The 17,414-nt window shown below is 55.2% G+C and overlaps 1 protein-coding gene across 1 annotated transcript; it reads left to right on the top strand.

The window, feature by feature from the left end:
• Nucleotides 1-16,771, top strand: FOXD2 (forkhead box D2). The gene is given in 10 exon segments (XM_039556483.1): nt 1-291; nt 294-362; nt 365-410; nt 413-887; nt 889-931; nt 933-983; nt 986-1,363; nt 1,365-1,397; nt 1,399-1,576; nt 15,280-16,771. Coding segments are annotated over 9 exon segments (1,326 nt in total). The 5' UTR covers nt 1-93; the 3' UTR covers nt 1,432-1,576; nt 15,280-16,771.
• The last annotated feature ends 643 nt before the right edge of the window (nt 16,772-17,414 follow it).

Genomic DNA, 17,414 nt, shown 5'->3' with positions numbered 1-17,414 from the left:
GCCGCAAGCCCTCCGGCACGGCCCCGGGCCCATCCCGGGAGCCGCCGCTAGGTGGGGGGGGAGCCCGGCCCCGGCCGCCCCGGCCGCACAACAATGACTTTGGGCAGCAGCGGCGGCGGCGGCTGCGGGATCATGTCCGAGCGCTCCCCGGAGGAAGAGCCGCTCTCCGAGGTGGAGGACGCGGATATCGACGTGGTGGGCCCGCCCCAGGATGGGGGCAAGTACAGCGAGGAGGAGGAGGACGAGGACGAGGAGGAGGAGGACGAGGAGGACGGCGGCGATCCGCTGGGGCTGGCGCTGCCGCGGAGCGGGGCCGCCAAGGCGCGCATGGGGGGTCCCCGGAGCGGCTGTCCCCCGCCGGCGGGCTCGGAGCCCGCCTGCGCCCGCGGCGCCGCGCCCGGGGAGAAGGCGCCCGCGGGCGGCGGCGGCGGCGGCGCGGGGGGGAAGAACCCGCTGGTGAAGCCGCCCTACTCCTACATCGCCCTCATCACCATGGCCATCCTGCAGAGCCCCAAGAAGCGGCTGACGCTGAGCGAGATCTGCGAGTTCATCAGCGGGCGCTTCCCGTACTACCGGGAGAAGTTCCCCGCCTGGCAGAACAGCATCCGCCACAACCTCTCCCTCAACGACTGCTTCGTCAAGATCCCCCGGGAGCCCGGCAACCCGGGCAAAGGTAACTACTGGACGCTGGACCCCGAGTCAGCCGACATGTTCGACAACGGGAGCTTCCTGCGCCGGAGGAAGCGCTTCAAGCGGCAGCAGCAGCTGCACCCGCCGCACCCCGAGCTACTGCTGCGGGCCGGGGCCGCCGACCCCGCCGCTTTCCTGCCCGGCTTCGCCTACGGACCCTACGGCTACAACTACGGCCTGCAGCTCCAGGGTTACCCCACCACCACCACCACCATCCCGGTGGCGGAGGCGGCGGCGCCGCGGGCGCCTTCCCCTTCCGGCGGCCGCACTGCCCGTTACCGGCTCCGCCGCCTCCGCCGCCGCCTCCGTCTTCTCCGCCGCCTCGGGGCTGCCCTCCTTCCTGGGCGGCGAGCTGAACTGCAGGAAGTCCTTCTACCACCCCCAGCTGAGCCCCACCGCCCTGCCCGCCGCCCTCCTCCAGACCCTCAAGCCGGACCCCTCGCCCGCCGGCGGCGGCGGCGGCGGCAGCGGCGGCACCAACCACCCCTCCCGGCCCTCTTTTTCCATAGACAACATCATCGGGGGGGCCGTGCCCCCGCCGCCCAGCACCAACCCCAGCGTCGCGCCCGCCGCGCCCTACCCCGCCGGCCAGGCGGGCCCCCCGGCGCAGGTCCTGGCCGTGCTCAGCCCCGCCTTGGCCCCGGCACAGCCCCAGGTCAGCCTGGCACACGAGCCCGCTCCTCCAGCCGGCCCAGAACTTTTCCAGTAAAAATCACAACCCTCAGCAGCTGTCATTTTTAAAGTGTGCTGGGGACTGGGGAAGGGGAGGGGGATGGGGGGGAGAGTCGCGAAGCAAACGGCCCCTTTCCAGCTCTCCCCCGCTCCTCCGAAACTGCTCCCCTTCCCTCTCCCCGTGTCCCCCCATCTCCTCCTGTTGTGTTTTAAGGTAGGAAATATTTTCTTTTTTTTTTTCTTTTTTTCTTTTTTTTTTTTTTTTTAATTTTTACTTTATTTCCAGGCTCAGTGGCATCCAGATCTGTTTGTCTCTCTTTGCTCGGAAAAAAAAAAAAAATCAATAAATCGGGAGGGCGGGAGGAGGGAAAGAATAACACGATTTGGTCCTACAAGCGCCAAAGCGTATTTATAAAGTGGCCGTAACATAAGCTGGGACCTGGGCTGGTTGAACACGCAAAGTCTTGTGAGGGGCGGAGGGGGGGCATGTGAAGAACGAAACGGTCTTAGGGTCAGAAATGTTACCTTTGAGAGGTGCGGGTTTTCCGCGGGGGTCCCCCAGATCGCCTGGGAAAGCGGCCAGGGGAGTTGCGGACGCCCCCGGTCGCAGCGAGCCCGTTTTCGTTCCTGCAAGTCTCTCTGCCGGGTGGTTTTGCCATGTGTGTCTGTCTCTCCCCTGCTCTCAAAGAAAATGTTTTAATGGTCCGATCTTATTTTTAGTTTCTTTGAAGCTTCGGGTTTGGTTTTAAAAGGCACTGTTTAAGGTTTCTTTGTTTTTAAGAAGAAGAAAAGTCGGTGAAACTCAGGACTGCGGTTTATTTTTTTCTTTTTTTTTTTTTCTTCCCCCCCCCCCCCCCATTTAAGCATTCAAATGCACGTTTAAAAGAAAATCGGATCCGTCAGGAAGTTTGGAGAATTCCCATACTATTTTTTTTTTTTAAATCCCCGTGTTCCCACCCCCTCCGTGCGTGGGTTTTTTGGTGTATTGGTAATTATTTGTATATAGATTATTCGGGAGCTAATGAGCGGAGTCCAGTTAACTCTTCACTGGTTGTGCATCCGTCATATCTATTTTATTGAGAGAATCTGTGAATAATTTGATGTGGAAAAGGCAACAGAATTTTGTCCACCGTTGGTGTAAATTAATAAATGTTTGTGACCTGGTTAAAAAAAAATAATCATCCAAATCGTTCTTTGCGATGTCCTTTGTCACGCTGAGAGCCGAGAGCCCCGCTCGGGCCTCGGGGAAGCGAGAAGCTCCCAACCTCGGGCCGGCGACTCTCGGGCGTTCGGCAGGGGCTGAGCGGCCCCTCCGCGGCCGGGCGCGCAGCCCTGCGCGGGGCTGCTCCGCGCCGCTCCCCTGCCCAGCGCTGCGGGCTGCCACACACCGCTCGGGCGACGGTGGCGTTCCCCGCTGTGAGTCCACGGGCCGGCAAAAGCGAAAAGATCCCCGGATATTTTTTTTCCCTGTTAATTTTATTTTTTATTTCTTGGATTTTGGTGTCTCCCAGAAAAAAAAAACAAACCCAAAAAAACCAACAAAACAAAACCAAAAAATACCCCGCGTGTTTTCGGGGGAAGGAGGTGGAGGCCGGGAAAAAGGTTCTCCCTGCTTCACCCCCTTCCCCCCCCACCTCCTTTTATTTTGTTTGGAAAAGTTGACACATGAGAAAATAAGTTGGAGGGTTTCCCCCCCGCACACACGTCCCCCTTGGGCCTGCAGTATTTGAATGACCGAATGAAACTTGATCTCTGCTTAAATTTTGCAACAACTTACAGAGTAAATAAACATCTTAAAGCGCTCCCTTCTCTTCCAAACTTCTCCCCCCTCAACCCCCTCACCCCCAATTTATTTATTTCAGGGACCAAACGTGGCTCTTTGGTTTATTTGTTGGCAGGGACCCTGATCGAAAGAATCGAGGCCTTTCTGACCGGGCAGCCAGCTGAAGGAGAAGGAGAAAAAGGAAAAAAAAGCTGAGCCGTACGAGGCAGGGAGCAGGGGATGGAGCCGGTCCCCGGGCAGCGGGGCTTTTTTGTGCGGGCCCTCCGGGGCTCAGGCAGGAGCAGGAGCCGGGCGGTGTGCGCCGGGGAGCAGGGGGGGACCGGCTTTTCTTTTCTCTCCCCCCACCCATCCCTTTTTTATCCCCCTCCTCTGCCCCTGTCTGTGCCACCTCGAACCTCCGCGCAGTTTGTTGATGTTGTTCCTGAACGTGCCGCCTCCCCGCAGCGAGCGGTCTCACATCTCGCCTTCACACACATTTGCTTTTGAAAAGCGATCTTCGTGTCCGGCACTTGGTTGTCTCCCTTTCATGTCCAGCTCCTACAAAAGGGGCTACAAGACTCGACATGGGAGAAAAGAGGAGGCCAATGAATCTATTTTCCAGATTGCCAAGCACATGGTTGGAAATTGAAGGGGCTTTTGTAGCATTTCCCCTTCCTCCCTCCCTCCCCTCTCCTTTTCTTTTGCTTGTGTGCAAATTGTTCAATTGCTCTGGCAGGGGTGTTCCTGACAAGCTCATTACTAGAAGGTGCCAGACCCCTCCTCTCCCTCTCCCCCGAAGTCTTTGATGAAGTTAAAATGCGCTGATAGCTGCTCTTGGGGCTATCTTTGTTCAGCCTCCTTTAATAACCAAGCCTGCTTTGAGGAGACTGGATCCGAGGGAAGAAAGCGATGTGTAGCGAGGCTGGGTGGTGGTTGTGCGCCTGGCTGAAGGGGGGCTGGTTATTTTAATATGAAGTAGCGATTTTTAATAATTTTTGGCTTGTTTGTTTGTGAAGTGCAGGAGGAAAAGGAGCCAAGGGTGCCAGGAGCGGATAAGAAATGGCAGTCGATGGCCGTAGGGATGAAGGAGGCGTGTGGCCCCTACAGTCCCGCTGGTGCAATGGGTTCTCCAAGTTGGTGGTCTCAGGGTTTGAAGGGATGGAGGGGGGTCCTCTGCAGGGAAGCAGTGTTTCCCTGGAGAGCCCCCTGCCCCCACACGCTCAGGAGAGGGGGCTCGGGGGGTGTGTCTGGGACTGGGACACCTTTCCCCTGCTCCGTTCATCTCCTTTTGCCTTGCGGAGTCATTGTGGGTTTTTAAGCCGTGGTCGCCGGACAGGATTGAAGCTGAACTGACTTGAGAGCGGGGGGATTCCCCGATTAACCGGGAGTCGTGGTACCCACGCAGGAAGGGTTGGGCTCGGCTCCCACGGACCTGCGGGGGCTGCGAGTGCAAGCGCCGTCGGGATTTTGATTTGGGGGGAAGAACCCCAAGCGTCTCTAAAATTAGAATTTTCCCCATTCCATGAATTTCCCTGAAGCACCGCAGCTCGTTCCGTGCCCCGATCAGATTCACGCCGCCTGCGAGTGTCTGTGTGGCTCGGGGAGCCCCCCCGGGAACCGGCTCTCCCCTGTCCGCCAGAGTGGGGGGCGGCGGGGGAGGACTCGGGGGTCTCCCCTGGGTCTGGAATGCCCCGGTCGGGCTCGGTTCGGGGGTTTCACGAGAAATTTTGCCTCGGCGAGGCAGGACGGATAATGGCCCCTAATTACGGGGCTGGCTGGCTCCGCGGCCCCGATCTTCACGGGACATTATTTTTAAGCGTTCAGCGAGGATCATTTTTCACGCCTCGCTGCCTAAAAGAGGGGTTTATTTATTTATTGGAGGGGAGGCGAGGAGGACACCAGCAATAACCGAGCACTGAAAGGAAAATAATTAGCTGTTGCAGTCGCTGCTTGGGAGTCCCTGGCCAAAAAGGCGACTTGGCGTTTCCCTTTCCCTCCCCTCCCGTGCGTAGGCTCCGTAGCCCAGGTTCTCGGAGCTGCTTTCGGGGGTTGGTTTTATCAGTGCTAAACCCCGGGCAAAGCCCTCCAGGAGCCCGATCCTTTTCTGCAGGTTTGGGCTTTTTCTTTTTTTTTTTTCCCTTCTCCCTTTCTGGTCGGCGGCTCTTTCCGAGTAGGAGCGTGAGGATGCGGATTCCCCTGCCTTGCTTTGGCTTTGGTCACGCATTCGTGGAGATGTTTTTGGTTCTGTTTTTCCGTTTTTTTTTTTTTTAATGTGCCCCCACTCCTCTGCTTTCTGTATGTCAGATGAAAGGCTTGGAGCAAAACCGCGACGCTCTCTGCGTAATTCCTCCGCGGAGGATTTCCGTGTGCGCGCAGCCCGGGAGAGGCGGAAAACGGGAGATACTCCTCGGGTTTGTCGGGGCGGGATAAAACGATCCTGCCCCGGAATGTCCCCGTCGGGACCACAGCGGGAGGGCTGCGTGTGTGTGATTTCTCTCTCTGCTTTCGCTTAACTAAGCCCGTGTTAAGTGGTGAGGATCCCGAGGAGGGAACCCGCTGCGGGTGCGGGACCCCGGTCCGGCCGGGCCCGCTGCTCCGCCCGCTCGGCCCTCACCTCCCTCCTCTTCCCCTGGCACCTTCTGCTTTCCATTACTGCTGATTTGGAGAATTAGGAAAGGTCAAGATCTTATTCCTCTCTCCGGTAGTTTTTTTTGTTTTCTCTTTCTAGTTTCTCGCAGCCCCGAAAAAAAATAAATCATCCTGGATTATAAAAACCACCTTTAGACATCAAGAACATCTTTTCCAATAGTTTGATCCTTCCTCCAGCACTGCCCTGGCCTTTCCTAGTGACTGCGCAGAAAGTCCTGTTTTCACGGTGAATTTAGGATTTAATAATAACGTCCAATCTCCCTGTGCCCCAGTGCCCGACCTGAAAACATTGCCCTCCAGCATCTTCTTTCCCTCCCCATCTCTCTTTCGTTTCTTTCCTTCCCCGAGCAGAACGTAGAGAAATGAGTTTGTTTTTTTTTTTTTTTAATAAATCCCATTTTCCGATCTGGAGAGGGCAGGAAGAGCTGTCGGAGCCGGCTCAGCCGCGGGAAAATTGCTTTGGAAATTAGTTGGTGCTTTTGAAATCTCCTCGAGATGTTCGCGCTAGGTCAGGGACCTCTGCTCGCCCCTGTGTCTGTCTGTGAGGCGAGGAGAGGGGCAGGGGCTCCGCGCTCTCCCCTCACCTCCCGGTCTCCGGCTCATCTGTCCTTCCTCCTCTGAGTCGCCTTTTATTTCTCATCCGCTCTTTTTTCACTTTTGATTTCTCCTTTGTCATTTCCCCTCTTCTTTCTTTCTTCCCTTCTTTCCTTCTTTCTATAATTAATTTTTCTCTTTCTTTCATTATCTTTCTTTCACCTTTTCCCTCTTATACTCTTCTAATCTTTCTTTCTTTCTTTCTTTCTTTCTTTCTTTCTTTCTTTCTTTCTTTCTTTCTTTCTTTCTTTCTTCTTTCTCTATTTTTCTCTATTTCTCTCTCCCTCTCTTTCTTTCCCATTTCTTCTTCTCTTTTTATATCTCCCCACCCTGTTAAATTTCTTTGTCTTTTGGTTTTTCCCTCTTTGCCCCTCTTCAACTATTTTAATTTATTTTGTTTTGTTTTTCTCTCCTTCTCTCTCTCTCTTCTTTTTCGTCTTTCTCCCTTTTCTTCTCCTTTTCTTTTCCTCTCTTTTGCTCTTACTCTAACGATTTTCCTTTTTATTTTTCTATTTCTTTTTCTTCCACTCTCTTTCTTCTTCTTTTCATCTTTCTCCCTTTTTTTCTTCCTCCTTCTTTCTCTCACTGTTTGCCTCTCCTGTCTCACCCACTTCATCTGGGGTTCATCGAGGGCCGTTTTCCCACTCTGTCCAGGAGATTTCCAGCTGTGTCCACCCCCGGGAATCTGTCGCTTGGCCGCAGCGAGGAGGGGATCTCCCCTCGTTTTAACCAGGAACGATTTCGGTGGGCGCTCCTCCGGGCTCAGCGCTTCCCCCTGCCTGTGCCCGGTGGGCTGCGGAGCAGCTCAGGGTGAGTTGTTGGAGCCGGGGACCCCGGAGCACACGCCCTACACCCCCTTTCCAGCGGCCCGCCGGTGCATTTACCGCGGAGGTTGCTGCGGAACTAGGCGGCCCATGCGGGGTTGCAGGGCTGAGCCTGTGGCGGTGCCCGTGCCCCTGGGCTCGGGGGACCCTTGCGGGACCAATTCACACTTTATTCTTTTCTTAAACGAGATGCACGTTGGCACTCCAAGCCCGTGGCAGCAACAGGTGATGCTGAGATCCAGGACGGGACCAAACCTACTCGCGGCAGGGTTTTGTCCGCGCGTTTCCAATCCTTGCTCATCATTCGGATGCCAATGATACCCTCGGGTGAACAGAACCCGGGTGCGCCCGCCTGCGGCCCAGGAAGGGGCTCAGCCCCACTGGGCAGCCCGTACCGAGCAGCCTGGAACCCGGCGGCCTTTCCCGGCCGCGGGCAGGCGGGATTCCTCGCTTCCCAACCGCCCTGGCTGCCCGCATCCCTTGCCCTAGGATCCGGGTGAATTAGGTGTACGGGTATGGCGTGAACCATACTCATCCGCCCCTGCCATAGCAGGATGAAAACCTGCAAGGGATACAATCTCTCTGATGAGAGGGCGGGAGGGAGACCCAAGGGGTGTAATGAGTTTGTCCGTCACTTTCTCCACGGGAGACTTCGTGTAGGTGCCTTAGGATCTGTCTAATGACCGGTTTAGTGATGTTTCTCCCACCCTCGATGCTTTCTGGTTACCGAAGCTCGGACTCTATGACACAGGGTGGCAGAGAAGCGCTTTTCGGGGGCGTCTTTATCCATTTCATTCATATTTCGTTTTCCCTGCTTTAACTCGCCTTTTAAGTGAAATTAGATTCCTCTTTCGTCAGTACCGCGGGTTTGAAACGGCTTGAAACAACACCGGCGATTCCTTTCACTCTCACAAAAATTCCCAGATACTTCACTTCTCCCCACCACGGAGGCGAGCGGAGAGCGCTCGGAAAGCCCGCGGATGAGCCCCCGCTCACCCCCCGCCCTCGCAAATCACTCTTCAGCAGTGAGAGCCTTCTGCGGGGCACACGATCGCCTTTCATTCCAGCTGCACTCCCTGCAAGTCCGTGGGAATTTTTCCCCCCACCAGGACGAGATTAGCAGGGGGGCCCCCCATAATGTCCACTCATCAGCCCTCGCCAGAGGGACAAGGGGGGACAGAGGACAAGACCTCGGGTGTGAGGGAGCTCCACAGCCAGATGGGAGCGGAGCCGTGCTGGGGGCCGGACCCCGGCGGGCCGGGGATGGAGGTGCCGCCGCTTACCCTTTAAATTGTAACAAACTAAATAGAGAAGGAAAAACTTCCCCCCTCCGGGCACGGGGCCGAAAAATTTCAGGGTCCAGCCAGACGCACCCCCCTCGCCCCGGACCGCGGCTCCCCTTCCGCGGCAGGTCTCGGTGGGGTGTGTAGAGGTGAGGGGAGCGAGATGGGAATCAGCTGGTGACCCCCTCCCCGCTTCGGCCTGCAGTGCCCCTGCGATCTTCTCTTTCCAGGAGAGAAACGTGGCCACAAAATAAAGGCAACAAAAGGAGCGCACAGGGCTCGGCAGAGAGAGCCGGGCGGGCAGGATGCAGAGCCGAGCACCCACCGCGGGCCCTGGGACATGTGAGGGACAATCCTTTCCCTAGGCGAGCAGGGTCTCCCAGAGGCTCTCCCCCTAGCGCACCTTCCCACCCCTAAACCCCTGAGATTTTACCCGTGTTATTTCTAAAATGCTCTTTTCTCTTCCCACCTTCGCCCCCCCGCTTTTTTTATTTTTCTCTTTTTTTCCCCTCTCCTATTTAATTACTTCTCTTGCAAAACCAGAGGCCGCTGCCACCTAACGCGGCACTGAAATCCACGTCTCCTCTGTGACTTACAACCCAAATCCCAGTCCCATGACCTTTCTCTTCCCCCCCCCGCCCCGGGTCCCCCACCCTCGGTCATGTGGGACACGAGTAAATTTATCCACCCTAGTGGAAAGGCCTCCCTTCTGCAGTTGCTCCGGAGAAGCCCGACACGTTTCACAAGGAGGATAATTTCGGTTTCCGACCTTTCTCTCTCTTTTCTCCTTTTTAACTCGGTTTTAATTTCGTTTTCTTCCCCTGTCCCACGAGGCTCCCATCTCCCCTCGGGCATGCTCCTACTCTGTATGTCTTTCAACAAGTCCCTGCCAAGAGGGTCACTTCAGAGGGAGGTTTTTGACGGCTCTTGAGCTCAGGAGATCGTCAAAAGGAACATTTCTGGCCTCCCTGGAGCTGGAGCGAGCTGAGCCCCGGCTGTGCCCCTGGCAACCTATGCTCTCCCGGGGCTCCCCTCCCGCCGCACGGCGGAGGGTCCCACACCCAAGAAGCTGGATATCTGTCTGGTGACAGAGACCCCCTCTTGGCCCTGCGGTAGGGGAAACCCACCCGCGGCCGCCTCTCCGTCTCTCCCGCGGCTCCGGCTGGTCCATTCTCACCATCTTGGCTGCTTTTCCCCACCCCAGCTCCTGCGGGGAGACCGCACCCTCGGGTCCCCCCGGCAACGGCGACTGGCACAACCGCCCACCCTGGGTGACCCAAACCCCAGCCCGAGCGGGTTTTCCAGCAGCAGCCAGAGGTGGGAAACCTCTGGCCAAGCTGCGGGGTGGTTCCCGCATCCCATCCTCGCCATCTCTGCTGGGATGTGGGTGGCAGTAGGAATAGGACGCCCCCGCTCCCGGGGGTAGCTCGGCAGCTGAGGAGGTTGTGTGCAGGGAGGGAGGCGGCTCCGGAGGGTCGGGCAGCCCTCAGGAGGCCGGGACCAAGCCGTGCCCTCAGACCCTGCTGCCCCGGGCGCCTCGGCCCCTTCCCCACCCGCCACGGGCGCTCCGAAGGGGGGAATTCGGAGCATCCGCCAGTGTGGCCTTGTCTCCGGGCGGATGTTCGGCGTGGTGCGAGCGTCGGGGCCGCAGCTCCGCCGTCGGGCCGGCCGGAGGAAGCCGCTCCACCGCCGCAAGCCGCGCGCGAACCGGAGCCGGGCGGCGCCGCTTTGGGTGGCGCAGAATTTCCCCCCCCCCCCTCCTTTTTTTCTTTTTTATGTTTTCGGCGCTGCCAGCGGTGGGCACGTTCCCCTTTCCTCCCGGAGTGGGGATTTACCCCAGCCGCAGGCAGGCATTGGGCACATTTTGGTGGCGGTAATGAAACCACGGCTCTGAGTGTATCTGTCAGGTCTTTCCACTCAGCCCTTGCTCGGCAAACTCTCGCCCACGGGCTCGCATGGGTAAAAAATGGCGAGAAATTGATGGAATCTATTCGTTTCCCGGCCTCACTGAGAGATCGGGAGAAATATTCCGGAAAGCGTCACTGAAATCCTGCAGAGCTCGATTTCAGGCGCTGCTATCAGCTGTCGACGACGAAAGACGGGCAGTACACGCTCCTATATGAAAAATAAACATACTGGAGCCTCCCGCCAGATCCAGTTAATATTATAGTCAATATTCCCAGTATTTTCCTTCTGCTTTGCACAGTGTTCCTTGGTCTCATTTATGTGCCTGGGACAGACAGAAGAGAAATATTAATCGAGAGGGAAAGGCATCTTGTGATAATCGGAAACAGGGGTCCTTTTTCTAAACATCCCTTCTGGTCCCAAAATTCGTAGGGAAAAATAAAAACGAGTGAAAGCATCGTAGCAGCACCGATGACAAAATAATAAAGGCAAATTAATCGGAAACGAACGTTTCCCGGAAAACCAAGTGGTGCGAAGCGGATTTCCAGCGCGGGGCCGGGCCGAGGGAGAGACTCTCAGCGCCCAACCCGCAGGTGCCTCTGCGGGCGTTTAGAACCCTTAGGTTTGTACCCTTTTCCCCGCTCCCGCCGAGTGCTCTGGCAGGGATGGATCCCGGCTCGGTCCCGCTTCCCAGACCCGGGCTCCGCGCGCGGCTCCCGCCTGGAATTTGCGCACTTTGGTCATTTTCGCCTCCCGCGGGTGCGGGGACTCCGCTGCCTTTCGGGGCTTCCCTGGCTCGATCTCCCTGGGAAGGTTTAATATAAAACAACCTCCCGCCCAACACACTTTGTTTTCAGCTGGATCCCCGCGTTATTTCCCGGGCTGACCCGACGGGAAGGTGCGGAATTTTGCCGTGTTGCTGCCGGTTTTTAAAGGAGGGAGAAGAGGGGAGGGGGGTGGGGGGGGTGGGGGGCTGCGGCTGCCGCCTCTATTTTAATGTCATTATAGTTGCCGTGGCAACCCATTGGATCACTCCTCCTGGAATGAACCTTGTGACAATGGTTGGTTTGCGAGAAATCGGTAAATGTGCAGCCGGGGGACACAGCTACATTACCGCGAACAACAGCGAGGGTTTAACATGTGACCCTTCCAATTACGCTGATGATACCTCGGTGCAGCTGCCTCCGCCGTGCCGGGAAGGTGCGGCTCTTTGGGGGGGTAGGGGAGGGCTCCCGGGACTGTTTCAGGGCACAGCCCGGTGGGCATGGGGCCGCAGCCCGCACCGCTGCTGCCCTGAGAGGGGAACAGCATCTCTTTCATCGGGATCGTGAATGTGGTCCCAACCAATATAAGAAAAAAAGAAAAAAAAGAAGAAGAAGAAAAAGCTTCTTCGGGGGAACGTGGAGAGAGTTGAATATGCTGTGGCTGCGGGGCTGTGGAATAAGGACCTGCCTCGGGGGGTGGGCAGAGACCCCCCGGCCCCGGAGCACACGGTGTGGCAGCACATCTGTGGCACGGCTGCAGGGAGGAACGAACGAAACCCGCCCCCTCCCCGAAAAAAAAATAAAAATAGTTAGAAGCCTTAAAATATGGTTCAGAGAATTACAAGTAATCAGAGCTGCGGGGGTCAGCAGTGCAAACTTTTTAAGACTAATGTTTATTTAGAAAAGTGAGTGGTGTCTGCGTTGCTTTTCTAGTGCCCCAGCACAACAGTCCTAATGGCTTTTGCAGACTTTCCATCACAAACTCCTGCACAGGGCGCGGGGACCACCGCCGAAAGCAACCCCAAGCCGCCCCTTTCAAAGGTATCATCGGCACAGGGTTTATAACCCCCTCGCCCGTCTTTCCGTGCGTCAGTGACGATATTTTCTGCACCCCCTCCTCAGTTTTGCCCCTCTTTCGCGTTTGTTTGGTGTAACCCGAGCCCTCCGTAATATTGTGGAGCAGAGAAATCGGGGGATGGGAACGGCGATCCCCACCTCCCTCCCCAGTGCCGTTCAGCCCTGGACGGCTGCGGTCCTGAAAGCAACGCGGGGCTTCAGCTGTGCTGGAAACCTCGTTAGGAAGAACCCGGGGGCAGAGGCAGGAACCGGCGCGGGGCGGGCTGGCCGGAGTCCTGAGAGAAGGCAGAGCTGGCAAATCCATTCTCCCGTCTCACCCCTTCCAGCTGCTTTCCCGGGAGCCCAGCCACAACACCGGCCCTTGTGCAGCTTTGGGTGTCTCTGCTGAGCCCATCCCAAAACTCATCCCGTGGATAAAACATGATCACCATTTGGGATTTTACTGCCGTAGCAGACTCGAGGCCCCATCTCAGGATGCTTCTTTTGTTCTCAGGACTGGAAGAACAAAACCAGTAACTTCACACACCTCTTGGGGCAATTCCCCCTCGACTTTAAACAGGAGGTGGATACAGGGGAAACGCAGACCTGGAATCTCGCTGAAAGCCACTGGCATCAGCCCTAGGTGCCTTGCAGCAGGGCAGGGAGAAATCAGCTGTGTTCAGTTCCTTCCCTCATCACCTTCCTGCCCTTGGCAGGTGTCAGGATCTGGGAGGGATGAGCAGGACAACAGGATGTTGTCCCCTCTCCTGTCATTAGGGTTCACAGCTCATCATTGAGAACCCACAGCAGCTTTGCAGTGGGATGTGCAGGAGAGAAACAGGGTGGCAAGAGGAATGGGGTGGAAGTGGGAGAGAAAGGAGCTGGATCTTGCTCCCTTTTCAGACAAGTGACTGTCTTGTCCTGATCCTGAAAAGGTAAGCTCGGTTTAACCCCTTCTTTGGTCTGCAGAGGGAAAAACATGTAGCTCAAACCTGGGAAGGCTGAACCAAGAAACGGCAGCTGAAAGTGCCTCTGGAAACACACACCTGAGGCCTGATCCTGGCTCCCCCTGTCTGAGCCAAGCACAGGTGCTCAGCTCTGTCAGGACCAGGTCCAGGGCTGACGTCGTGGCCGGTGCTGCGAGGCTGAGTGTGGTGCAGGGAGGACAGTGGTATTTATAAACTGCTGAAATGTGCCTGACACTTGAGGGAAGATCATCTTCTCCCCCTCAAGTGCTTTCATTTGAAGGACTTGACTCTGCTTTCGAAGAAAGTTGGTAAGACATTCGGGCCTTCCGACTCCCATTATCTCCCCCAGGGCCCTGCATCGCCCTCCTGACCATGGTGCTGGAGCACCTAGATCAGATTGCTGTAATTGCTCGGGAGTGGAGGACACGCAGGCAGGACCTGGCACTTCTCTTCAGGGCTTGGAAACCTGGTGCAAAGCCAGGCAGTGGGAAGGGGCTGGGTGACACCAGCCCCTTGCTATTCTGTCTCCCTCCACCCCTGCTTCCAAAGCAAAAATGCTGGGAACACTGTTCAGACCTAAATTTGGAACATTTGGGCTGGAATCTTTTGGATGCATTTGAAGAGGGAGGAAGGGAAGAAGGGTGCAGAGAAGGACATGAGAAGGATGGCATGAAGTTGATTTGTGTGAATCCTGTCCCTTTGTGGCTGTCCTCTGTCACTGTACCCAGGAGATCCTGCAAACCACCACGGATGAGGCTCATCCATGCGGGAAGCATCCCGCAGGTGTCACAACCCTGCAGCCTCTTGCCTTGCCCGTCCATTTGAACCAGAGCTGTACTTCTCCCTGCTAGGGAAGGGCTGGGAATTTCAACCAGCTACTCCTGCAGCTGTGTTCTGCTTCCCAGGACCTTGCTGGGGCAGAGAGGTGTGTGTGACATCATGGGTGAGACGGTGAGAGACGGAGCAGGTGTCAGTGGGTGATCCAGGGAGCCCACGGGCCAGTGCAGCAAAGCCCCTCCATCCTCCGGGGCTGGGGCCAGTCTCATGCTCCAGCGAGGTTTTTCATCTCCCTCCTCGATGTCAGCAGAGCACGAAGGCAGGGGAGAGGTCAACCCCTCTGTTAATACACGTGTTTTAAATAACTGGTATTTTTATTTCTTCTCTTCGGTGCAGTGGGCTTGGCACACATCTTTGTTTGCACAATTGTCCTGCCTATATATTCTGTTGCCCAAGTAAGGAGAAAAAGATCTCATGTGTGATCTGGAGGTGTGCTTTGCTGGTTCTGACATGTAAATATTAATCAAGAAACAACAACAAAGAGACAAAAAAATCCCTCCTACCCTTGAACCCCTTCAGATCCCTTTATTGTCCAGGCATTTGTTGCACTTGGACTGGCTTTTCACTTTCTCCTCTCAGAAAGGCTGGCTCCAGCAATGGTCCCCAGATTCCTCAGCTACATCCTACTGAGGGAAAACATTTATTGAAGTTTTCAGCTTATTAGGGAAATACATATTTCTGCTTCTTTTCCAAACTCCACTGACATCTTTTCAAAGCCAGCCCTGCCTGTCAGCATGGGGGAAGGCAAGGCATCCCCTCTCTCTCCTCTTGCAGCTATGAACTTTGAGTACCCCAAAATGCTGTGGAGGGGGAATTCCTACCACCACCGTGTGCTTTGTTAGTGGACAAAAGCAGTGAGTATGTGTGTGGATTATTTTCCTCCATAAAGCTGTGCTTCAGCTCACTCACACCTCTGAAGAAACACGGGGTATTTGGACACACCATCCAGCTCCCCAGATAGCCACATTTCAGATGAACTCTGCCAAGGCAGCACTGATGAGGTGAGGGGGCACAGGGAGGTGCCCAGTGAGAGAATTGGACAGCCTGTTTCACATGAGGAAGAGGAAATAATTTTCCCTGGGTTGTCCTGTAAAACTCACTCTGTCATAGCCCTCACTCTGCTGGCAGGTTCTCAGACAGTAACTACCAAGTACTCAAGGCTGGATGTGGCCTTTAGCTTCAGGTGTCCTTCAGGCTTCAGTTGCAAGAGGTTGTCAGAGAGTAGCAGGGAGACAATCATTCTGTGCTCACTGTTTCTTTTATTTTCTTTCTAAGCATCCATCCCCAGACACTGCTGGAGAGGACATTCTGGAGGTTTGGATGAAATCCCACAATTTTTCATGGAAGCAAAACAGCAGGAAGGCAAACAGGAAAGAAGAGGAGTAATATACTAATCTCAGGGGCACTTGTTGCGTTTCTCTCTTCTCTTTGCTGCGCTGTTTCCTTTTCCTCCAGCCACATACTGCAGGATAACGGCAAATGAATTAAGGGATTAAACCATGAGGGAGAATTAGGATCCTGCTGATTTAGAAGCAGAAAACCAGATGGGCTCATTGAACTCTAGATGACGCAAGAAAATCTTGGGTAGTACTTTGGATGTAGGTCACACGATAATTCAAGTTATTGGGAACCTCTGAAGATCTCTGGTCCAACAGCCCCAAAGCAAAGTCATCTTAGATCAGATTGCCCAGGGCTTTGTCCAGTGAAGTTTTGAATGTCCCCAAGGATGGAGATTCCCCCTCACCTATGGTCCTCTGTGTTTAACCATCTTCAGGGTAAATATTTCCCCAATATCTAATCCAAGCTTTCCCTTCTGCAACTTGTATTCATCGCCTCTCCTTCCATGTCTGTGTGTACACTGGGGAGATGTCCAGGTTCACCAGGACCCATTCAGGGCCAGTTGTACGTCCCTTGTAAACCAGATTGTTGGGCACGAGTTTCAGAGATGGTCTCATCCCAGAGGGTTCTGGGCCTCCTGAGCACCTTGGATTGTCCCAGTGGGAGCAGGCCTGGATGGGAGGTCTCAGCTCTCCATGGTGCATCAGTGCTGCCTTTGAATTGCTCTCACCTGTGTAACAGCGTGAGGATTTGCTGTTACTGTGACTGGAGACATCCCGAGCAGCATCCAAACATCACTCCCACAACCCAAATTCAGGATCATCCAGGAGGTGGTGGGTCTGGAGAAAAAGGGCTTATGGTGGCCTTTGGCCTACTGCATCCACCTGGGGAAACAAAGGCATGGATAATAAAGGTCACCTGTTCACCTTCATTGCTGACAACTGAGCCAAGAAATTCCTTCTCCCCAGTGCCCCGAGCACTCCTCCAGACTGCCTGGGGTCACACAGCATGAGGCCATGCTCAGGCACAGCTTTTGGTGACAGGCTCACAAGCAGGTGGACCTCTTCCAGTACATTTTGGCAGCTGGGAATCATCTCAGTGAAAGGCAGAGCTGTGACATGTTTGGCTGTGCCTTGCAGGAGAGAAGAAAAAAAAAATTAAAAAAGAGAAAAGAGAAAAAGGAAAAAAGTTGTCTACAACATCCCAGCCTGTCCCTGATCCTGGGAATGGATATGAGGGCTTGTTCAGGGAAAAGGTGCACTGCACTGACCCTGCGCAGTGAGAAACAGAGAGGCAGAAGTCATGAAACAGGGCTCTGTTTGGCCTCAGATTTGATTTGCATGGTTAAAACTTGCTGATCCCATACAAGGTTCTCCTGGCTGGGAGCTGAACCTGGTTCCACAGCCAAGCTTTCTTCTTTTCCAGAGCGTTCAGCATAAATCAGACTTTCACAGCCGTCTTAGAGTGGAAGGAGCAAGAAATCACGTTTTGTCTCCTGTCCAGGAGCTCTGGGAGAAAGGAGCTGTCAGAAACCCAGGAAACAGCCCAGATCTGCTGACACGTGCTCTGGGACTCCTTCTGCCCGGCGCTGCCTTCACCCATCTGCTGTAACAACTCCACCAGCTCCCATGCGCTGCTTTTCCCAGACGGGATCCCAGCCAGGCTGCTGGCACACAAGCGGAGCTGTGCCCTGAGCAAGGGATACCAAAACATCTTTTGGGCTGGGTTATACTCTGCCCTGCATCTCATGCAAGCCATCAAGAGGGTTTTAACACAGACCCAGATCAGGTGTGGTGCCCTGCTGTGAACATTTGCGCTCTCCTGGGGTTGTGTCTTTAGGGTCTTTTTTTTCCCTAGAGGACCAGCCCAGAGAAGTCACCCTTTCACATGCTTTTCTAACTCTCTCGTCACTAGTCTCACTAGGAATTATTTTCTGTATATTTAGGTAGAATTTCCCTTGCTGTGCCTTGTGTCCATTGCCTCCCATGCCTTCCAAGAGGATGGTGGCTCCGCTGTCTCCTTCTTCTCTGACTGAACAAACCTATCTCTCTCCACATCTTCCAGCTTGGCAA

Source organism: Corvus cornix, chromosome 8, assembly GCF_000738735.6.
Source record: "Corvus cornix cornix isolate S_Up_H32 chromosome 8, ASM73873v5, whole genome shotgun sequence".
NCBI lineage: Eukaryota > Metazoa > Chordata > Aves > Passeriformes > Corvidae > Corvus > Corvus cornix.
The sequence above is the reverse complement of the archived record's forward strand: the minus strand, read 5'-3'. Positions and strand labels throughout refer to the sequence as shown.